We start from the raw sequence: 24,339 nt of genomic DNA on the forward strand, positions 1-24,339 counted from the left end.
CCCATGCTCCTCGTGGCACCCACCACTCCTCCTGCATAAAGGGCAATCTGGCTGCTGGCATGGGAGCAGAAAGGCCAGCAAGGTGTCCCTGCTCCCCACTGCCAACACCCTCCCAGCACCTTCCTGGGGACAACCAGCCAGATTTTGTGTTGCTCTGTATTAAATGGTGGTGGTGCTCCGGCGTCCCATTCCATGTGCTCAGAGTTGGTAGCAATCCAAGGAAGCCCAGAGGGGCAGAGTTGCCATTAAAATCTTTGAGAATAAACCCTTTTAATAGACAGCTCTAACTTCAGCCCTGCACTCTTTATTGTGCCCAAGCAGAGCACTCACAGACTTGGGACTCCAGTATTCCACAGAACAGAATCTATGCAAAAGAATATCAGTTTTTTAATGTCCATCCCACAGTAAAGTACATTAGTTTTATAATTTTTATCTAAATACAAAGAGACAGATCTTGCAAATATTTTCAGTTTGAAAGGCATTTTAATAAAGGTTTGCTGAAAGTTTTCTAGCAATTTCCATTGTGCAGATTTTTAAGAATGCCTGTGCATTATTCATGTCATCATAACATACTATTATACTGCAGAGGGCAGGCAGTATTCTTGAATTAAAAGGTCAAGCACTTTGGATTAGATCAGATTTGTCAAAAAAAAATCCATGGGGGAAAAATAAACTTTAAAATACTATGTTTCTTGTAATATCCAATTAAATGTTTTGAGTATCGTCATGGAGAGAGTTCTTCCAACTCAAGTCAAGAGTAAGCATCCTAAGAAAATTATTTTGAAGGCAACTGAATGAGCTAAAATATCATAGTAAGTGATGCCCTTAAGAGTCAGGCATTAGTGCTTTTTTCGTAGTGGGGGGTTTTATTACAGACTCGTTGGGCATTGACAAAATGAACTGTACTCTTTTTTGGTACTCTCTCTCTGCTTCCATATTTGATTCATGTTCTTTCTTCCTCTCCTCTTCTGCAGCTTTCTGGAGCCACTCATGATGGGCAATTTGAGTTGTGAGCTGGTCTCGGTATTCTTTGGCCTTCTGTACTTTTCTGGAAATACCAAATGAATAGGTTATTTTAGTAGTGTGAGTAAAAAGAATAAACTTTATTATTATTATTATTATTATTATTATTATTATTATTATTATTATGTAATCTGTTAGAATTCGAGCTAAGACTAAAGAACTTAGACTAAGAAATTCAAAGCTCCTTTTAGGTGTTAGGAATAACAGCCACTATTAACCAAATGCTATGTGCTAACCTTATGTTCTTCAGAGAATTAATTGCATTCTGTTGTATCCTATAAAGCAGACTGTAAAAGTGGTGTTGAGCAGAGAGGGAGAAAGAACAACTCCTTGTAATCAGCATGCTTTCCCTGCTCCTCACAACAGTGGTGAGAGCACAGAGGATGATGAGGGTGCTGGGTCTCAGTCTGTCCCTGGCTCGCGCTCAGTGGCTGCTGCTGACACCCATCCTCACCCTCCTTCCGAGAACAAGTCCCTGCTGCACTGATATTCCTGGAAGTGGCTGTCAGAAGAAATCAATCTGCCATTCCACCTCAGGATTCACATACTGCTTTCACTACCCTCTGGAGAAGCAGAGGAAGTCTAACGTGTTCAGGCCCTCCTGGAGCAGGAGTCACACAGACGCTTAAATGCCAACAGTGTATCAGGACTTGTGCACTAAGTCAGCACTGAGCCACAAACCCTTCCTGACACTGCTGAGTGCCATCTCTGCTAAGTGGAGCATATCCCAGCTGGAGCCCAGCGTGTTTCCTTCACAAGGGTGACATTTCTGCCAGAGCCAGGAGGTTGTTCCCAATAAAGCCCTCAGAGAACACAACAGCTACGTCTCAGGAAGGAGATACTTGTATCCCACGGACAAGCGTGGAGAAAGGGCAGGAGCATAAAAGGCGAGTAAGTGAGATAAGGCCTTTTGCCCAAGGCTTTGCATGACACCCAGAGGAACATTCCAGCTACTGCGTGTGAGGATGGCCTCTTCCAGAGCCCCGTGCAGCCAGGTTACATGCTGCAGCCTGGTGTTTCACTGCAGGATTGTTCAAGGCATGTCTGTGGGTGGAGTTTAGCAATGAGCCTGGACACACTAGTTCTCCTGGGTCAGGAACAAACAAACCTTTCATTAACCCTCTGCCACTCGTAACAACAGCTCAGAGTATGAGGGGATGTGTTTAATAAATATGATTGATGTAAGTCACATGGCCATCCAAAAAGACCAAAACAAGGATATGTACCATTGTTTTCTGAGGTCAGAATTAATGACTTAATACCAACGGCAGTATTACAGGTCTGCTGTCGAGCACTTTGGAACTGGTAAGGTGTATGGTGGGAAAGCCTCCCTGAATAGAAGAAATTCCAACCAGTGCTTCTAGAGTTATCAGAAAAGGAGAAACAGCTTGCTCACATGTTTAAAAGATTGATCTGCAATGAAATTAATTGATGACGTAAAAGAAAAATACCTTGCGCGTTTTTCTTCTTCTTCACGTTCGAATTCTCTGACTGCTTCAGCCATTGCCTTCTTCTCTTCAGCAATTTCTATTTTCCTCTCTGCTTTTTTCCGCACTGGAAAACAACATGAAAACTACTTTTAAAAGGTTACAGCTCCGCTGAGCATCAAGGGACAGTGAGACTGCATTCGGGCTAGCAAGGCTGAGTTTTGTTGCTTCTGAAGAGCCACACAAACAACAGCAAGTGTATTCTCAGCTATTTGTTTTTCATACACTGAGAACTGGAAAGTTTTCACATTCAGAACTTCACAATAATATAATTAATAATAATGACCGTTTGCTCATACAATCCTTACTTTGCTAGGTTTTGCTCTGGTGATAGCAATGGGAAATGAGTGTAAGGAATGCCTGTAGGAGTGCATTTTGGGAAACAGGTTCAGGGAGGGTCACACTGTTGTCCACTCTATCACACAGCTAATGTGTGCTGGGCCAGATGCTGTTCCCAGCAGCAGGGTGTTGAGCTGCCTCCGCCCAGATGTGTGTTTGAGCTGTTAACGACTTACACTTGTCCTGCATCTGCAACTGGTTTACATTCACGGCGTCTCTCATCAGCTGAAATCGAGCCTCCCTCTCTTGTTTCATTTTCTCAATCTTCTCAGTCCAAACCTGATCATTCTCTTCCTTGAAGAGCTTCTCATCTTCTCTTTCTCGCTCCTTCTCCTTCCGCAGCTGTTCAGCCAGATGATCCAGGTAAGTGTGTTGCTCCTTTAACAGTGCTCGCTGCAAACACACAGACATTTGCAGATCTCAGTAAATTAGTTCAAAAAAGCCTTTCAAAACCTGAAGTGGTGGTTCACAGCCAGTTCCCAGAGGGAGGTGGGAGCCCAGAGCTCCATTCCAAGCCCTGCCATAGGGAAGAGCTGGGCAGAATCCTCTACCTGGCCAGATAACAGCATATGGACAGAATATATTCACTGATCCCTCTCCCCATTGCAGCTCAGCACACACATTTTTACAGATTTTTACAACACTCACATTTCACAGATTTTCCACAGCTGACCAGGCTACTCCACCATCACCTGCATTAGAAGCCTTGTGATCCAACAAATATAATAAATATCACCTCTTGTAATTCCGCAGTAAGGTCTAACATTGAGATGATACAACTTTCCTGACCTACATGAGCTTCTAAACACCTCAAGCAGAGCAATGGATGCACCTCTCTGCTCTGCTTTAAAGACCCTGAGACCCCTTTGCACAATAAATGTGGGACAATCTACTTGTTTTAACTTCAGGAAATGACAGACACATCCATTGATTCATGGCATCTCCATGAAATATAATATGAGAGTTTGCATCTACAGTTATTAACTGTTTAAACCAGTTTTTTAGTATTAATTGATTAGAGTAAGTTAAATCTGTCCTTTCTTCTGCAGTTACAAATACTTACTAAATCAGGTCCATGAAACAAAAAATAGTTTTCCAGCCTCTATTATGTCTATACAGTGTAAGGATGAAAAAGCTCACGTGATTTATACACAACAAAATCAGCATGGAGGGATTTCTTGACAGCCCCCCCCTAATTTATCCAGGCTGGTAGCCTTGCTGATAGCAAAGCATGCTTTACAGTGCTGTGGTTTTAACAGCTAATGGGCTTCTGCAGAGATGCAGAGCACTGGCAGGAGGAGAGGCAACAGGCTGTTCAACAAAAGAATAACCTCATCCAGAGAAAAGGGTTTGTGTCTGTCCTCAGTTATACTGTGCCACAGTTATACAGGGCCACAGAACTTGTCTAGATGAGGTACTGCCCCACAACTTCACAATGAAACACCTTACTTTCTTTTTTGTTTCCTCCTCATATTCCTTTTTAGGGTCCTGAAAATTTTTTTCCAAGATCATCTTCTCTACAGCCAGTTGAGTATTTCTTTCTTCCTCAAAACGATCCTTCTTGTCCTGTGCTGCTTTGAGCAGTATCTCCCTGCATTCCTTCTGTTGATGCCGCTTCTTCCTCTCAAGCTCTTCATTTTCTTTCCTAAACTTGTGCAGCTCTTCTTCCTACAAGGATGAAAGTAGCCAGCTTGTAAAATCATTGTATAACAAACTGAGTGGTGGCTAGAGCTAGTTTAATTAAAACATTGAAGAGCAAAGCCTTGCTGAGAACACAGAATTGGGGTCACCCACTAGACCTGTTAAACCCTGAACATTTTAGCATATAATTCTTTTGCATTTGGAATTTTTACCTGTAATTATCACATGCACTTCAATACCAAAACTATATTGTGCCTGATGTTCTCCAGATGTTTCAGGCAGACATACAGAGTTATCTTTTTGGGGAAATCAGCACCATTGCAGCACGTGTGATCTATATTCAAGTGTTCATACACAGCCATAAGCACTAACAAATAACAGAGCCAGGTGTACCTGCTGTTTCTGTAGGTATTTTCTGTCCTGTGCCAGTGCTGGGTGTTAAGAGCATCTCTACTAGACATAAGGTTGCATCAAGTCAGTAATTGGATCCTTGTCTTTCTAATGGGCAGTTGCTGAATTTCCATGGCTTCAAATCATTTCACTTCATATTGGAAAGAACTTTATATTCCACTTGATATTGGAAGTGGATATTGATAATGGAAGATACAGTAAGACTGAGTTCTTAAGAAAGAAACAATGACAAATTGGAAATGCATATTTGAGATCAATTAGGTATGTGTATATTCAAGATTATTTAGCCCCAAAAATTCAGAAGTACCACCATTAAGTAATTTATAAGCATAATTTCTGGACATCTTGCAATTGAAAAAGTCTACAAGCACAACTGCTCTGAAACACAGTCATAATACAGTATGTGACCATCATTAGCATTCCATTAGCTCAGAAATCAGGCTTCAGCTGTCTTGAAGGCACAGTTTTTTGCTAACCTGTTTTTAAATTAGATGTCTCTTTTGTAATGTGAATAAGTCTTCTAAAATGCATCAGCAGGTTTGTCATAAACAGCATGTCTGACCTTCCCAATATGGAAGCAGAAGCTGCACTCCCTAAGGAACATCCCTTTTCATGCTGGAGATAAAGCACCCACAGACTCCTGCAGTATTTCAGAGCCGAAGATGACTTTGTATCTGCCTGAACTGTCAAATCTGCTTTCAGAAGCTGGTAAAACAGCTTTGAAACACTCTCTATATATATATAATTTGACGAATAGAATTAGTAATCCAAAAAGCTTTGAACAGTAAAGGTGAAAAGTAGAAATAGTTAGCAGTCTGCTGAGCAAGTTGGCACATGTCTTTGGATGAATTCTGACATCAGTGAAGCTACATGAGAGCAGCCAAGGACAGGATCCATGAAAGTTTATTTACTGGAGAAACACAACATCACAAATGCATAAGGAAATTACTACCAAGCCCTGCTCTGCAAGCCAGGACCAAAGTGCTATGGCAGAAACTCATGAAACTACAGCCAGGATAGCATGAAGTCAACCACTTTCACAAGAAATCACAATTCTTTAAGGGAAAAATAAGACAAAGGAGGAAGGCAGCTAATTTAGGTAATGTAGCTAATGCAAAAATTGCTGTCCCTGCTTTGCCATCCACTTTTGCAATATCCTGGTGCACCCATATGATCTATCACATCAAAGGTGCAAGTTTTCCTTCAGTAAATATTCTATTTTCATTGCAACAACGAGGAGAAGCCTTCATGCACAGGGACACTCAGCTGTCCATTCACCCAGATGAAACTCCTGATCATTAGGGGCTACCAGTCTACAACAAAAAACTTGTAATGAGGCCATCTGCCACATCCCTCTTCTGCTGAGAAAGGATTACATCCCATTTTCCATACAGAAACTCTCATTTGAGGAAAGCTTTTTGTTTCAGACACTAAACCACTTCACCAGAAATGTATCTCCTTGACAGAGCCCAAGGCAGCTGTCTCCAGGGGAAGCGACAGACTCTTCTGTTCTGTTAGTGTTTTTCTGAAAAAGCCAGTTAAGGAGCAGCATTCTTTGCCTGGGAGGTTTGGCAGCGCCTTAGAAGTTGTTACAAGAAAATAACTATATTCTGCATGTTTTAAATAAGCAAAACATTGCAGTCTAGCTTGGGGTAAGGACTCTACAGTTTCACAGCCAGCATTATCAGAGCTTTAGATCCATTATTGTGCTCATTTTTATAAAGTAGGGAAATATATATGATGCCAGCATCGGCTTCCAGTGTTTAGCAAAGTATTCTGAGTAATCATTCAGCTTCTATATGTAAATAGCTGCAAAATAAAGACTGAGTCTGAGCTAAATGGTCTCCCATAACTCAAAGTCAACAGAGAATACTGAATTAGAAAGCCCCATAAAGCCAACAAAACTACAGCATGAGAGATGGAAAGGGATAATGAAAGAAAGAGGGTAGTTGCCAAACAGGTGGGCCAAGGTAGCCAAATGCCTCCTGTGATGTGGCACTCAACAGCAGCCAGGTCTAATATGTGAGATAGCTTAGGTGCTGCTTGCTAATTTGTTTTTAAATATATATAAAATTAATATTTTAGCTGGGAAACAAGATTCCTCTGCTATCTTGCAGGAAATGGGAAATCAGAAAACTACAAAGATGTCTGGCAAAAGTTTTAAAATGTTTCTGCTTCCCACAATAGCTCTAAGAGGCTGTGAATGCCACAATCCTTTAGAGTGCCGATTTTCCAAAGATTTATTTCCCTCTGTCAACAGGAATGCCTTTGCCACAGCTCTGGAAAAGAGGCTTAACATTACAGGACAGGCTGAGATACTAATGGAATCAGTGAAGATACAAAGAAGGTATGGATTAGCCTAAACGTTTAGTCAGCCTATCATTAGAAGGGCCTTCTGCACAAGCCTGAATGCAGAATACTATGATAATTACCAGCCATTCAGCCTCCTTTTTGATCAGCTGCTTCTTCTCCTCTTTGTAAGCAGTGTGCACAGCCACCTGGGCTTCACGCACATCCACCATTTCCCGGATCCGCGCTGCCACTTCCTGCGCCTTCAGCTCTGCTTCCTGATCCTTAGCCAACAGTTCCTTCTCACAAATCTCTTCCAACTTCTGCTCCTGCATCTTCTCTTCCTTTTTCAGCATCTGCTTCAGAGTCTGCTGGGCCAGCTGGCAGTCACTCAGTTCCTTCTCAATCCTTTTTTTACAGTGTATGCGATACTCCTCGCATCGGTTTCTGGAAGGCAACACAAAAGTTTTAAGAAAAAAAATCTCAAAACAATAAACAGGTCAGGACGTGTGTGGTGAATGGAGGCTCCCAGCTCATCACTGCTCAAAAGAAGGCAACTCAAAAAGCCGAATTATACGTCTGGTCTGATACTGATCCTTTGTGAGGCCTAAGGAGCCACAGAGAACATGATTTGATGGAGATCTTGACATTAATGAGTTGAAGAATTTGAATTTGTAAAAAAAAACCTAAATCCACTTCCTCATGAGAGCAATAGAAGAGGCAACAGTGATCTCTGCTCCCTGTGACAGGGACAGGACCCAGGGAAAGGCTGGAGCTGTGACAGGGAGGGTCAGGCTGGATATCAGGAAAGGTTCTTCCCCCAGAGGGTGCTGGCACTGCCCAGGCTCCCCAGGGAATGGGCACAGCCTGAGGCTGCCAGAGCTCCAGGGGTGTTTGGAAAACAGGCACAGGGTGGGATTGTTGGGGTGTCTGTGCAGAGCCAGGAGCTGCACTCCATGGTGCTGTGGGTCCCTCCCAGCTCAGGAGATTCTGTGAGTCTAAATGAATACACATTATATTTACAATGTGTATTGTACATGTAGCTGGAACATGTGTTGAGGGGGGTGGTGTATATGTAACCTTTTTTAACATATAAAATACATGCACTTATTCAAACTTGCAGGCTGATTGAAATGAAGACTTGGAGTAAGTTTATACCCGAAAGCTCATTCATGTTCAGAAAATACTGTGAGCATGGAAATGTGGGTTACACAGTTGAGCAGGAACAACTCGAAATTTATTAATTTTTTACATGAAGTTTTGGGGGATAATTCAGACAAGCTGCAATAAAAGCCTGGAGAAGGTAGAAAGTCAAACAAGTCATGCAGCTTTCAATTTTTATTTACTCTCTGCAACTGAGTTGCATATAAAGAGGTAATTTATCTTCAGTTGAAGAACACTGAACTAATTGCAGATTCTGCTTTTATTTTTGCAAACAAAGCACTACTGAGATCAACACATGCCATCAAACGTTATTTAATTTGAACAATTTGCAAGCAGTTTAATTCTGTTCTATAACCAGGATATAGATTTTCATAAAGTCAGAATGTGAAACTGGCAGACAAATGTGAAGCCCTGCAAGTGTGAAGGATCTATAAGCTCTGAGGCTGTGTGACAGACACATGTGAATGCTGTGAAGTGAAAAGATATCTCACAATTTCATGCTGAATGAAACCATCTTCTACAGATTAATGCAAAGCTATTTAGGAATTCACAGCAGACATCATAAGATATCATAGCCTGAATCGTGAACCACTTCACAGCAGCAGTAGTTACCTGCACAATATTAAATACTATGACATTACACAAGCTTTAGTTGACTATCCTGTGTAGCAAAAACATTAAATATTCATCAGGGAACTACCTCAATGCTGTTGTGCACATCAGGATAGTTATTTGATTTTCATAACTGCAGCAATGAAACAAAGTCTGAGTGAATTCCTTTGCCTGAAAAACAGAGGTCTCACCACATTTTCTCAGTGTTAGCATTCAGCATTTGCTGCCTCACATTTCACTGGGACCAAGAGTATCTCTCTTCATCCCCTAGGCTTAAGCACCCAGTGCCATGGAGCCTGTGCTGAAGGGCACTGTACACAAACAATGAAATGGAAAGCAATGCTGTGAAAACAAAATTTCCAGTCTGCTTGATATCCCTTAAGGTATTTCCAAGCTCTTCACTGTTCCCAGTTGAGAAGAAAGCACAGTAACCTGCCAAGTGCCCTTTCATCAACACCAGGTCTCTCTAAGGCAAAACCTGCTGCACTTTGCACTCTTCTCCCTGAATCCTAGGAGATGCCACATCCTCTAACCAACTGTTGGGTTCTTCCCCTAGACCTGGGCTTTCATCCTCTAAGAACTGTCCCTGGAGTGAGGAACCACCCTTAGCTCAGCTTCAGCAGAGGGTGAGCAAGTACAGTAACAAAGAAGCAGGGATAGGTATTGGATACAGTTCCATTCAACATCTTTGTGGCTGACATGAGCAATTGGGATTGATGCACCCTCAGCAACCCTAACTCTAACCCTAACCCTACCTGCAGAGCTGCCCCAGCCCTGGGAACAACAGCACAAGAAGCTGGAGCTGCTGCAGCCAGGCCAGAGGAGCCCTGGAGATGCTGCCAGGGCTGGAGCAACTCTGCTCTGGAGCCAGGCTGGGAGAGCTGGGAGTGTTCAGCTGGACAAGAGAAACTCCAGGGAGAGCTCAGAGCTCCTGCCAGGGCCTAAAGGGGCTCCAGGAGAGCTGCAGAGGGACTGGGGACAAGGCATGGAGGGACAGGAAAAAGGGGAATTACCTTAAGCTGAAGGAGAGTAGGTTTAGCTAAGATATTAGGGATAAATTCTTTGCTATAATGGTGGTGAGACACTGGCACAGAGCCCAGAGAAGCTGTGGCTGCTCCTGGATCCCTGGCAGTGTCCAAGGCCAAGCTGGACAGAGCTTGGAGCACCTTGGGATAGTGGAAGGTGTCCCTGCCCATGATAAAGACGACTTTTAAAGTCCCTTTCATCCCAAACCATTCCATGATAAGATGCTGTAATTTGGTGCCAGTGCAGGCTGGTGAAAAGGGATGGCTGCTTTACCTCTTGTATGAGACAGGAGCCTTCTGGCCACCGTTTGACCCAACAATAAAAGCAGAGAGCAGCACAGGGATGTGCATGCCATGAGCCACGGCACAATCCAAGGAGTGCCCCTGCCTTCCAGCAGGTCAACAAATGTACTACGTCACTGAGGGTTTTCTTACGTTTTACCACTGGAACCTCTCTTTCATCTCCTGGGAGGGAGTCAGTGGTGATTAAAGACCACAGCACTAATTAATATTAATGAAAACATATTTCTCAAATGTTGTGAGGGAAACATGACATAATTAAGATCTGAAATCTTACACCATTAACAATAACTGTATTGCGTTAACACAATGGGTTCAAAGTTCTCTCAGTATCGAAGGAATAAAGAACTAGTTATTATTTTCTGACTATAAACTAATCTGATATTTATTGAATTCTCTGGGGGGAGTAGAAGTTAATTATGTTCATCATTGTTAAAATTTTAATATAAAATAGCCCTGTAATTGCTTGATTTCATCAAAATAATTCCCGCAAAGCAGCTTTTACACCAACCTATAAACATCTGCTCCCCCAGATGGCTGGTTTTCTTCCTCACTTTGCTATCCTAAGCTTCTTAACATTGAAACTGTGCCTGGATGTGGCTACTTCCCAGAGACAGAACCTCCCCAGTTATTTATTCATTTTATGGCTGCAGCACAAAGTCACTGGCATAACAACATTCCCCGTATGGATGCTTCTGATGTTACCACAAGAAAGAGGATGTGATATATGTTTTATGCAAATTTTAAGACATAGCAGTTTTCTTTGAAGCTACCAATGATGAACATGCCCTCAAGCTAGCACTGGCTGAGTATCTTCTCAGACAAGGGATAGCCCTCCTTGAAATGAATTCCAGCAGGACTCCAGTGGTCCAAGGCTTGTCCCCTCTGTCACCTTGTGACAAAGGACTCCTCCTGCTTAACATCACTACTAAGAAGCTGTTACACCTGCACCCTCAGGCCATAGCATCCAGCCCACAGGGCTGCTAAAAATGCTGCCTTTTAGTACTCTGGAATAATGTATGACAGTGCAGGTGCTCCTTTACCTCAGGTTTGAGACATCCATACCTGCAAAAGAGTGGAGCACCTTGCTTGGAGTTAAAGGAAATACAAACAACTCTATATTAGGTTTCAGAAAGACATTCAAAAGAGTTGTAAATCCACAGGCAAAGAGAAACAGAAAATTATGTGTATATCCACCTGCGACTGGATTGACTTGCAAGGGCTCCTGGGTGTGCCCTGGAGTTATGATCTCCAAAATGGAAGAAGAGAAGTGCAGGAAAAGAATATGTACCATTAACAAATAACATTAAAAAGCAAAAAATTGCATTTATTTCATCTATACCTCATCCTTTTTAATTTCTGTTTGTGCATATGTTTTATAATGTACACAATATAGCAGCACAATACATTGTTATATATTTATATCATTTATAAATAGACATGCTGGGGTGATCGTTTAAAACTTTTTACAGCTAGGGGTGTGCCGTCAAAGAGGACTGGAGGCTACTGTCCCAGAGGATAGACTGTGACACAATTACAGACTCCTCCTTGTGGATTTTCAGTTAGTGCTGGTCTCCAGAGGAGCAAGCCCTGCTCCCAGATCTCTGCCTGAACCAGGATGGTTTAGGAGGAAGAGTAACATCTAACAGTCAGAGAAAAACAGACTTGGGGCTACTTAAATAAGACAAATACATGCTGATTGGGATATCAGAAGTCACCAATCTAATCAGAATCAATCACCAGAGCAGAGACTTCCTTTCTCACTGGAAACAGACAGAGAACAAAGAACTTTAAAATATAACTAAGCACATCCATGAAGACAGATACTGCCACAGACAAGGTGAACTGCTGTCCACTGGTGTTCTTCAGAGTTCTGTTCTTTTATAGGAACCTTAATTTAAAAGTAGTAAGGGTCAGAGCCAGAGGAATTAACCATGGAATGGATTCCCATTACATCAGGATAGTCAAAGGGAAGGATTCTGTGCTCTGTAGGATGAAGACTGATTAGCAAAAGTACCCCAAGAGTGCCACTCACAACAGCTGTGAAGAGAGATGATTCCACTGCCTCTAAATCCTCTGGAAAACTGCAGCCAGCAGAGAGCCAGCATTAAAGCTTCAGCAAAACTTTTTAATGGGATGCTATGTGGTATGAATATTGATTAGATGCCAGAGCACAGTGGGAAAGGTAAAAGTATAGTAACAGGATAAAATAACCCCATAAGACTGAGTGAACAATAGATCTACAGGGCTATACTGGGAAGACAAAGGACCTGAGACATTAAGACAGGCAACTACAGCATGAAAGTTCAACTATGTGTCACCAGGTGATGCAGTTCAATTGTGTGATTCATTTTGCAATTAAAATATCTAAAATTAGATATCTAAACAGGAATCTACATATGTACTAAGTTCCCATTCTGATCGATGGGAACCTAACTAAAGTCAGTGGAGGCTGGGGTGCAGTTCAACTGACAGGGCAGGATAAGTCTGTTTGAGGCTGACTTTAGGTTCCTCTAACTGTCCTGACTTCAGTGAAGAACTAGAACAGGAATGCAGATTCCCAGTGAATCTAAATATACCAACACTTACCCAGCTACCTTTAGGTGTCTACATCACATCTTGGTGTGTAAAACAAGCTACAAGTACAAAATAAAACACATTCCAGCAGCATTCCCTCTAAACCATTTCAAAAGTGAGTTTCAACCACTCACTTTTTGTGTGATGGATACAGAACAAACCAGAAGCTGCAAAAGGCAAGGGCCACATTTTCAAGCCACTATATGAAGTTAGGCAGTGTATGCACTTCTAACACCTGTCTAAGTCAATAAGCCCCACATTTAAACAAACATTTACCTGTGGAATTAGTTAATTAAGAGTCTCTGCACAAGTGAGAGCAAGTGTTGATTTTTATCCCCAGCCTCCGCACACTGAGAAGCAGGTGTTGTAGATTTCACAGTAACGTGGGAGACTGGGAAAGACACTTCAAAATATTACAATTAAACAACATTATTATTTCTTTCATCCCTCCCTCAGAAAACCAGATTTCCAAGAACGGAACAAGGCAGATTTCATGCCAAGGCCTCAGGTCCTAATAAATACCTGCAAGTTACTGCTTTCAGTCAGGAAGACTTGGCACAGAACTTCAGGCTGCAATAAACCTTAGCTGCAACTGGTACTCTTGAAAAGTATGCAATAGATAAAAACAGTCTTTTTGGACAATCTTAATGTTTCAAGTATCTTTGACATATTAGCTTAGTAAGCACGATTTAGGCCAAATTAACCTTCCATGCATCCTGTCCACTCCAACAGTATAAAGCTGGAATAGGATGACAAAAAGGGCAGGCTTGGCAGGTGGAAGCACACAGATACTCACACTGGACAAGGAGGACATGCTACACTCACAAGAATTAACTACTTTGATTTTTTCTGTCTTACTGTTTCAATCACATTCATCTTTCCTTCCTCAGTTTATTATTGCCACCTTCTTTTTAAATCGTCCCTATGTATTTACTTTGGATATATTCTCTTTTGTAAGACATTTTTATGGCAATACCTGAACTGTTGTTCCCGTTTTTCAGCCACCACTTTTAGTCTTTCTTGTTCCCACTTCTCTCTCAGTAATTTTGCTTTTTCTTTCATCTGTGTTTCTTTGTCCTGTGCCATTTGTTCATCAAGTGCCACCACCTCAGCAAAGTGCCTATTTTCCTCTGCCTCCAGAAAGTCACGAAGCCTGTAATGAAAACATTGCAAGAAAAGCTCAATCAATCCTTCTGTTGGAGGATACAGTTTCAGTTTATTTGTTACTAAGACCAATGGGTACTGGGCTCCTTTCAACACTTCCTATGAATGCTAAAGAAAACATAAAATCTTCATTTGGGGATCATTCCTGTTGTGTCCATCAAGGGAATCTCACAGCACAACATGAGTGATTCTGTCCAGGCACATTTTAAACTCCTGATCTCACAAACCCACTTTCAAAGCTTCAGCTGCCCCACTCATCAAAGTCTTCTAATTCTTGGACTACATTTGTCACCAGGAGATAACAAATTGATTTTTTACTGTTGTTATCCTTTAGCATAGAATCACAGAATATCCTGAGCTGGAAGGGACCCACTAGGACCATGGAGTGCAGCTCCTGTCCCTGCACAGACACCCCAACAATCCCACCCTGGACATCCCTGGCAGTGCTGTCCAGACACTCCTGGAGTTCTGGAAGCCTCAGCTGTGCCCATTCCCTGGGGAGCCTAGGCAGTGCCCAGCACCCTCTGGGGTTAAAACCTTTTCCTGATATCCCTCCCTTCTCTATGCATCTAAAATTGTATCTTCTCTCAAAAGACCTTTTGCTATTTTAGCATCACTCCACAAACCACTTCATCCTGAAATATCTTTGATGAGAAAATTGAATCAAATTGGCATTTTTTAAACACACCATCATTACTTCTTTATTCATCCTAGCAGTGAGAAACCTGGGGCTACAAAATCCAGAAATTACCAATTTCAGCCCAAATGCCACAGTGTGTCAGCAGAAAGGGACCTGGGGGTCTTGGCAGACAAGCTGAGCATGAGCCAGCAATGCACCCTTGTGGCAAAGAAAGCCACTGGCACCTTGGGCTGTGGGCGCAGGAGCACTGGGAGCAGATCCAGGGAGGCCATCCTTCCTCTTGGCACTGCTGAGACCCCACCCCGAGTGCTGGGTCCAGCTCTGGGCTCTGCAGCACCAGAAGACATAGCCATAGTGGAGGGAGCCCAGTGGAGGGACACTAAGGGACTGGAGCATCTCTCCCAAAGGGAGAATCTCTCCTAGATGCTTCTCTCCTAAAAGAGCTGAGACTGTTCAGCCTGGAGAAGAGAAAGTGCAGGGGGATTTTACCAACATACTTAAACACCTGAACGGTGGGAATGCAGAAAAGACAGACAGCTTCTCCTCAGTAGTGCCCACTGACAGGACAAGGGGCAATGGCCATTAATTAAAACATGTGAAGTTCTTAACGAACAGTAGGGAACACTTTTTTTTCTTTTTACTGTAAGTGTGATTGAATATTGAACAGGTTGCCCATAGAGGTGGTGGAGTCTCCATGTGTGGAAACAAGCAAAATCCAAATGGACACACAGTCCTGGACAACTTGCTCTAGGTGACTCTAGGGTTGAACCAGATGATCTCAGGAGGTTCCGTCTAACCCCAGTTCTTCTGTGGAATCAACGCGCAATTCCCCTGACAGCACATCAGACCAGGACACCAAACAGAGGACCTTCACAGCGTCAAAGTCATTTGACATGAAAGAGTAACTGAGCAATCAAACCACATGAGTTTTTCCAAAGATCAGTACAGCACAATTCTGCTCTTTACAGGGCAGCAATATGCTTCAGGTTTAATATTTTTGAAAGACTTCAGAATTTTTTTTTCAGCTTGTTATACTGAAAAGTGTTACTTGTAGAACCTAAACATCAGCTTGATGGGATTGCAACAAAACCCTCAGTTAAACCTGACAATTGAGATTTCTGAGACTTTGTTAGCGAGAGAAGCTGTGGATGTCCACAGCAGAGTGGACAGAACTAGATGATCCCATCCAACCCAAACCACCAAGGGATTCTATGATTCCATGCCCTATCCCTGGAAATGTTCCAGGCCAGACTGGACAGGGCTTGGAGCAACCTGATCTGGTGGGAGGTGTCCCTGTCCAGGGGACTTGGAAAGAGATGAGCTTTAAGGTCCCTTCCCACCCAAATCATTGCATGGTCCTATGATTATATCATAAGATTATGATTATATGATATGTTTATATATAAAGTACTCTTCATTCTCTCCAAAAATCAAGCAATGGAAGCGCTATATTACTGCTATATTTTATCTTTCCATGTGGCAGACAGGAGGCTCCAAATGCCACCCAGGCTGCACTAATTACTGTGTTTGAACAAGTTTCACTAGTGCCCAGCCCTCTGAGCACACAGTGAAGCCGAAAACAACAGGGTCACTCCACTGGCTACTTGTTTGCTACCTCTCTCTTCTCACATTGATCTCCTCCAGGTACTCCTGCACAGCTTCCCAGGCCTTCCTCTCGGCAGCCCGGTGCATCCATTTCTCCTCGCCCTCCTTATGCCAGTCGCAGGCATTGCGGTAATGGCTGAACACCTGCAGGGCTTCATCTTGTTTACGTCGCTCCTCCTCCCGCACCCTCTCGGCGAAAATCGCCTCTTCGATCACGTTTTTCCTGGGGGGGTTGGGTATCTGTAAGAGAAAGGGAGAAAGCATGGAGACCTCAAAGAAGCCTCCCAGGGTTGAATGAATCCAGAGAGGCACTCTTTATCAGGAACTGTAGTGACTGGACAAGGAGTTACAGGTACAAAGTGAAAGAGGGGAAATACAGGCTAGATGTAGGAAGGAATTCTTGTTTGCGAGGCTGGTGAGGAGCCAGCAGCAGCTTCTCTGAGAAACTATGGATCCCTGGATCCCTGGCAGTGTCCAAGGCCAGGTTGAACAGGGCTTGGAGCAACCTGGTCTAGTGGAAGGTGTCCCTGCCCATGGCAGGGGGTGGCACTGGATGAGCTTTAAGGTTCATTCCAACCCAAAGCATTCCGTAGTTCTATGAAATGTCATTGGTGAAAAGCTAAACAGTTAATCTGGGTGTTTTTCAGTTGAATTCATGACCATGAATACAGTGCCTAACACCAAATGAAGAGTCAGGGTAATTAGGGGATAATCACAGAACCTCCGAGGCTTGAAAAGAGCTCCAGGATCGTCCAGAGTCCAACCTGGGACCGATCCCCAGCTTGTCATCAGCCCAGAGCACTGAGTGCCTCCCTTGGACACCTCCAGGAATGGGGACTCCAACACCTCCCCGGGCAGCCCCTTCCAATGCCTGACCACCCTTTCCACAGAGAAATTCCTCCTAAATAGACAAGCCCTGCCTACACCACCACCCCAGAGAACACCAGGATCCCTGGGACCCCCAAACACAACACCAGGCTCATTGGGACCCCCAAACACAGCACCAGGCTCCTTTTGGACCCCCAAACACAGCACCGGGCTCATTGGGACCCCCCAAACACAGCACCAGGCTCATTGGGACCCCCGAAAACAGCACCAGGCTCCTTTGGGACCCTCAAACACAGCACTGGGCTCATTGGCCCCGAAAACAGCACCGGGCTCCTTTGGGACCCCCAAACACAGCACTGGGTGCCTCAGAACCCCCAAACACAGCACCGAGCTCACTGGGACTCCCAAACACAGCACCAGGCGCCCCAGGACCTTCAAACACAGCCCTGGGTTCCCCGGGAGCCCTCACGCAGCACCGGGCGCCCCGGGACCCCTCCCGGCTGCTCCCAGAGAGTCCAACCCCATCCGGCCCCGCTCTGGGGCTCTGGTCCCCACATCCTCACAGCTCCCCAGAGCGGAGCGGCCCCTCACCCGCGCCCAGCTGTACGGGTCGGGGCCCCTAAACTCCCGGCATGTCTGGGGATGAGAACGGTGACAGGGCCGGGACTGGGGCTGGGGCCGGGATCGGGGCGGAGGCTGCGCCGCCATGGCGGACGGAGGCGCCGGGCGTTGCTGAGGGGACGCGCGCGGGACGGAAGTGGCATCATGGTGGCGGGCGCGCTGAGGGCTGTGCCGGGATGGCGGGGGTGCTGAGGAGAGTGCCGGGATGGCGGGGCGCTGAGGAGAGTGCCGGGATGGCGGGGCGCTGAGGGCTGTGCTGGGATGGCGGGGTGCTGAGGGGAGTGCCGGGATGGCGGGGCGCTGAGGGGAGTGCCGGGGCGCTGAGGGGAGTGCCGGGATGGCGGGAGTGCTGAGGAGAGTGCCGGGGTGGCGGGGCGCTGAGGGGAGTGCCGGGATGGCGGGGTGCTGAGGGGAGTGCCGGGATGGCGGGGCGTTGAGGGGTGTGTTGGGATGGCGGGGCGTTGAGGGGTGTGTTGGGATGGCGGGGGTGCTGAGGGGAGTGCCGGGATGGCGGGGTGCTGAGGGGATTGTTGGGATGGCGGGGGCGATGAGCGGGGTCCTGCAGTCACGGAATCATCCTTCACGGGTGGAAGAGATCCTCCAGATCATCCAGCGCCCCCGTGCACCCAGCCCTGCCGCCGTAACTCCTAACCCACCACACCACAGCACCCTGAGCCAGAGCCCAGCGCCTCCTGAGCACCTCCGGGAACAGCGACTCTGCTGCTTTTCTGGGCAGCCCGTGACAATCGTGACCACCCGTGTGGCACAATGTGGAACACAGGAAAGTTTCTTAAGAAGGGATGTTCTTTAATGATGGAATAATAAAATATCCTGAGTTGGAAGGGAGCCACAAGGGTCTGCATGCCCACCGCACACACTCAGGGACCCACAGGGAGCAGCAGCATGTGGCAGTGCCGGGACATCGGTGGAGACAGGCTGGCACAAGAATGAAGAGGGTTTAGGTTGATGAGTCTCATTCTGTGGAGCCAGGCTGGGAGAGCTGGGGGTGTTCAGCTGGACAGGAGAAGCTCCAGGGAGAGCTCAGAGCTCCTGCCAGGGCCTAAAGGGGCTCCAGGAGAGCTGCAGAGGGACTGGGGACAAGGCATGGAGGGACAGGACACAGGGAATGGCTTCCCAGTGCCAGAGGGCAGGGAGAGATGGGATCTTGGGAAGGAATTGCTGGCTGTGAGGGTGGTGAGGCCCTGGCACAGGGTGCCCAGAGAAGCTGTGGCTGCCCCTGGATCCCTGGCAGTGTCCAAGGCCAGGCTGGACAGGGCTTGGAGCAGCCTGGGATAGTGGAAGGTGTCCCTGCCATGGCAGGGGGTAGATGACTCTGAGGTCCCTGCCAACCCAAACCCTTCTGTGACTCTATGAAATTGAAATTGAGTTAGTTAATGACAAGAATGGGTTCCCTGTGCCTGCAGGTGATGGAGCTGTGTGAACCCACAGCTCCCTGGTCAGGACTGCCACAGAGACCTCCCACAGCACAGCCTGCTGATGCCAGGCTCCAGACCTGCCTGGGCTGGAGAAAAACGGGAAGTAGAACATTGGCAGTGGATCAGTAATTGCTTCAAGCTCAGTGCCCTCAAAGGAGTCACAGGAAAAAGCTGTTGGTGAAGCTTTGAAACTTTGGAACACACACCCATACACTGCCAAGATCTTTGCTTTCTTGCACATAATCACATTAGCTTGGCTGATAACGAGTTGAAAAAACTTATCCCAGGGAAGAAAGGTCAATGTTTAACCTGGCTGTAAAGCTTGTTCTCATCCAACTAGAAATTTAGTTACTTCTGGTGTCAGCGATGGGATCCTTGCACAGTCAAACACACCAGTTTGATACACAGGATTTACATACTGGAATAGGCGTTACACCACCATGGGAGTGCTTGAGCTGGAATCTTTTATTTCTGTAGAGACTTAATCCTGTCATACTACTGTGACTTAGTGTTCAAGACATTTGGGGGAGGGGAACAACTTCACATCACTTTCTCCCTGAAAACTTGTATTTGAGTGGAGGAAGGGCTAAATTTCTTGGTATTTTATAGTTTTGCATAGTATTTTATGGTGTGTTTAAAGGGAAATGTTGCCTTAGTCTTAACATCTCCACAAAACCAGAGATTGGTTTTATGTGTAATAGACAGTGTACAAATGTGCAGCACTGCCATCTGCTTGAAATCTAAAAATAAACAGGGATGCATGGGTCCTCTAAGCCCCCCATTCTTGAAGTCGTTCCACCAGCTCTGAGAATATTTCCTCCTGAAAAAGCTGAGTTTATTCCAAAGACACTGCAGATGGCTTGTGACTGAGTTTATTTTACATTAATGTTAGATGAAACAACAGCCTTTCCTTAACTTAGAGGCCTAAGAGGATCCTGGTCACTGGGTTTCCTCACTGGGAATATACACAGGATATAAGATATAGGAGATAGATAGATAGATATATATATATATAGAGAGAGAGAGAGAGAGAGAGAGAGAGAGAGAGAGAGGGAGGTATGATACAGGATATACACATAGGATATGGTCTGTCCTGGAGTTGCTGGATTGAATTCTTCTTCCTGAAACCTCTCTCTAAAGAATAGCAAATAAACTTCATAGATTCATACAGGATGGTTTGGGTTGGAAGTGACCTGAAAGCACATCCAGTTCCAGTCCCTCTGCCATGGCAGGGACACCTTCCACCAGACCAGGTTGCTCCAAGCCCCATCCAACCTGGCATTGAACACGTTCCAGGTGTGGGGCAGTCACAGCTTTCAGGAAAATCAGAACTTTCCAGGAAAGAACTCCATTTGACACTCAGGTGTGAGCAAGTCAGAGCTGTGGGTGCAGGCTCAGGTTTTGAAGCGTGGAGCAGGACACACAAAGTGATGGAGTCACCTCTACTGTCCCTCACCCCTTCAGGCAGACCAGCACTGAGACACCACGTGTGGAGCCAGACCCCAAACACAGGGTGATGCAGCTTCTTGGGTGGGACCTGCCTTGGCTCAGGAACATGGATGTCAGCAGGAAGGAAGGGCTGGGAAGGTGTGGAGGAAGGACAGGACATGCTGATGGATGGAGCAACTTGACAAAACAGAGCCCTTTTTCAGGAGAAAAAGGTGCAGTGGGGAAATCTGGCAAGGACAGCAGGGCCTTTCTGTTCTTCAAGGAAGTATGAGAAGTTGATTGGTATCAACTGATGGACAATTCCCTCTTTGTACAAAAGAAACCTTCAAGTTCTTCCTCTAGAAGGAAAACTAACTTGATTTAAAGGAACCAAAGTCCTCTGCATCCCTCATAAAAGACAATTTTCCCTGCAATGGCTGCCTATTCTGTTTGTGTGGGACTGTGGTGGCTACATGAGCCAGTGCTTGGGAACACCAGGCCCCTTTCTTCTGCAGGATCAAATGTCCTTCTGTCCTGCAGATGCCCCTGGGTTCCCGGGCCAGGGCTTTCAGAAGTTGCCAGTTCCTCTCTGGTTCTGAATCCCTCTGGGGTTTCCTCACTGGTCACACTTCACACCATCTCAGGTTCCTTCAGCCAGACTTTCTTGTGATTCTTCCGTCAGGCAATCTTCAAAGTATTTGCTTAGGGAAACCATAACTCTTGGCTTTTTGTGTCTTTTGGGTACTTTGATTCTGGGGGTTTTTTTGAGGGATTTCCTGTTTGCTCATATCCACATGACTGGCTGAATCAGGACCAGCAGAGTCACATAAATATGCCCTACAGTGACACGCTTTGCATGAGTAGCAGAGCTCAGAACTTCTACTAATGTATTTTAAAAATATAAGTTAAATATAAATAATTTCCTTCCGCTGTGGGTCACAGCAATACCTGCCAGCCAGCCCCACATGTCATGCTGCAGAGCCACATAGGCCTGGCTGTGGCAGGAATCACAGAACTCTGGAATGACTGGCGTTGGAAGACCTCAGAGCTCATCCAGTTCCACCCCTGCCATGGGCAGGGACACCTTCCACTATCCCAGGCTGCTCCAAGCCCTGTCCAACCTGGCCTTGGACACTGCCAGGGATCCAGGGGCAGCCACAGCTTCCCTAGGCACCCTGTGCCAAGGCCTCACCACCCTCACAGACAGCAATTCCTTCCCAAGATCCCATCTCTCCCTGCCCTCTGGCACTGGGAAGCCATTCCCTGTGTCCTGTCCCTCCATGCCTTGTCCCCAGTCCCTCTGCAGCTCTCCTGGAGCCCCTTTAGGCCCTGGCAGGAGCTCTGAGCTCTCCCTGGAGCTTCTCCTGTCCAGCTGAACACCCCCAGCTCTCCCAGCCTGGCTCCAGAGCAGAGTTGCTCCAGCCCTGGCAGCATCTCCGTGGCTCCTCTGGCCTGGCTGCAGCAGCTCCATGCTTGGAGCCCTCAACATACAGAGTTTTCACGTATCTCATGCAGGTTCCCCTGAGAACAGCCTTACATCTCGGTTTTCATGTCTCACTGCTGTGATTAATTTACATTCATTCTGGAACTAGGTTCTGCAGTGCAAGAGTCTCACAGACAGAGTTTCATTGTGGTGCTTTAAGCACCATTGACTCTCTTCATTCGTGTGGCTGTGACACAGCAATTGTTTCTGTTGCATCCATGTATTGGCACATGGAATTTAATGGCAGCAAGATGCAAGTTTCTACCACTGGCATAAAAAATTCAGGTAGTTCTTAATATTTATTTGACTCCGAGCTTCATGGGAGTGCTGAGAGTTTTGAGTTGGGGGCTGAAAAGAGCTCTGTGAACTTCCTGAGTGAATGAAGGAGGCAGCTGATGGGACAGGTCTGCGTTTGGCCTCGGCTGGCGGTGTCAGCTGCATGCATGGGTCCTTCTTGGTCACTGTGGTCCAGATGTGGAAGTGCAAAGATCAGAGACCTCCCCCAACTACATCTGAGCCCGGGGCCATCAGACAAATGCTCTTTTTCACCCCAAATCCACACCACAGAAGGGGGTGGGAGGGAGGGAGGATCAGCTGCTCTCCTTCCACAGGCAAGGAGAGAAGATAATTTTCTGCTCTCTTTCTTTTAGCCTTGAAAGAGCAAAGGGTAACCACAAAAAGGGAACATGCTGTGAGGGAGGGGTGAATAATTCCAGCCTGATTAGAACATTGTAAAGCCCACTAGTGGATTTACAGTTTTATTTCTATAAAGCTGCCTTTGGTCCTTCCCTGCCTCCCTGGCCAAAGAGCTGATCCACCTCAGCAAACTTCTTATCGTCCCTCCAGGTTTTGCCAGGAAGATTGTACATCTCTGAGTTGCTTTATTGATATCTTGTAACTAGAATGGTCTGCCACAGGGAAGCTCACCAGGCATCATTTGGGGTTTCACCACCTACATCCTGCCTGGCTGCTTGTCACCAGCTCAGCAAGTGGGTGAGACCAGCAGCTCGGTCAAAATTCCCCTTCCAGCAAATCAAGGTCCCTGGAGCAGAGCAGAGGGTCAGGCTCCAGCTCACTGCAGGCACAGCTCTGGGTTGGTGCAGCGTTACCAGTGGCCAGGTGCTGAGGTGTGGCAGAAATCAGAATTCCAAGCTAGTGACACGAATCCTTGCACATGAACACTCAAGGGGATACTGCTGCCCTACTGGGCACTCTGCTGGCACGGGATGGAGAGCCATGCAGAGTCCTTCCCTTCCTAATCCGACTCACAGCAGGAACAATTTCCCTTCTGCAAAAATGTGAGTATTTGTTGCTGGGAAACACTTTTTTTGCACGCCTGCGACAAGAACTGAGTGCATAACACAACTGGAGTGTTTAAAGAGGAACTGAAAGTATTTGAGTTTTTCAAACTTGGCTATCTGCTAATTTTACTGTCATTTTTAAAATTCTTTTTAGCTAGAAAGCAATCTCTCCTGACTGTAGATTTTCCTTCCTGTTATTTCAACATGACTCTTTTCAACAGACCCAAATGATTCCAAGAAATAAGGTCATGTACTATCAAGATCCTTCTGCGTCATCCTCATGTGTCAATCATGGGAGACTGATTTTCTGTCCTCTTTACAGTGGGGAACACCAAAATGTCCAGCACAATCAGCAGCTGGCACAGCAAGAAGTAGGGATAAAGGGCTAAAGTCAGTGGGAGAATGAAGAAAGGACAGGTTACACAGAGGTTTTATAAACTGATGGTTCTCAAATGAACTTGGTGTGATGAGCTTTTTCCCAGAAGACTTAAAAATTGTTTCCAACCATCTCTGAGATGTTTGCAGTGGGGATTTTGGAAGGGAGGTGAGGTGCTGGCAGGCTGAAAAAGGGGGAATATAGGCCCCATTTAAAAAAAAATAACAACAACAAAATTCGCAAAAATAAACAACCCCATTTGGAAATTACAAGCCAGTTAACTTAAGTTCCTGGTAAACAAGATCAAAGAGACCACAAAATAAGTCATTGGAAAATCATTGGCAAGCAAGTAAAAAGAAAATACAGAGGCAAATACCAGCCAATGTAGATATGTCAAGGACAAACGTTTCATGCTAATCTCATTTCCTTCTGTGATGGGTAACAGGCCTTGTGGGGTAAGAAGCAGTATATTTAATATGATAAAGCTTCTAACACCTCCCTGTACCCCACAGCAACTTCGTCCCCACAGCCTGTCAGAAGTGATCTCTGGATCGCCCACCCATGGCTTGCTGTCCCACCTCTTGTGGGT

At 45.6% G+C, this 24,339-nt stretch overlaps 1 protein-coding gene and 1 long non-coding RNA gene across 3 annotated transcripts; one reads left to right on the forward strand and one right to left on the reverse strand.

Annotated features, from left to right (window-relative positions):
• Nucleotides 1–282: 282 nt before the first annotated feature.
• On the reverse strand, nucleotides 283–17,844 carry CFAP53 (cilia and flagella associated protein 53). The gene is made up of 8 exons (XM_085042514.1): nucleotides 17,697–17,844; nucleotides 16,288–16,517; nucleotides 13,845–14,021; nucleotides 7,334–7,637; nucleotides 4,299–4,517; nucleotides 3,026–3,242; nucleotides 2,475–2,577; nucleotides 283–1,048 (listed from the first exon to the last, which is right to left on the reverse strand). Exons 1-8 carry the CDS (start codon nucleotides 17,811–17,813, stop codon nucleotides 826–828), a joined length of 1,590 nt encoding a protein of 529 aa, XP_084898640.1. The 5' UTR covers nucleotides 17,814–17,844; the 3' UTR covers nucleotides 283–825.
• Nucleotides 17,845–18,216: 372 nt separating this feature from the next.
• LOC146425237 (uncharacterized) lies at nucleotides 18,217–23,749 on the forward strand. Of its 2 annotated transcripts, none has more exons than XR_014846811.1 (3): nucleotides 18,217–18,366; nucleotides 22,830–23,371; nucleotides 23,697–23,749. It is a non-coding gene; the product is annotated as an uncharacterized LOC146425237 (long non-coding RNA). The 2 variants fall into 2 exon arrangements; XR_014846812.1 differs by having other exon boundaries at nucleotides 23,529–23,743.
• Nucleotides 23,750–24,339: the final 590 nt, after the last annotated feature.

This window comes from Lichenostomus cassidix, chromosome Z (genome assembly GCF_008360975.1).
Source record: "Lichenostomus cassidix isolate B80296 chromosome Z, HeHo_3.0, whole genome shotgun sequence".
NCBI lineage: Eukaryota > Metazoa > Chordata > Aves > Passeriformes > Meliphagidae > Lichenostomus > Lichenostomus cassidix.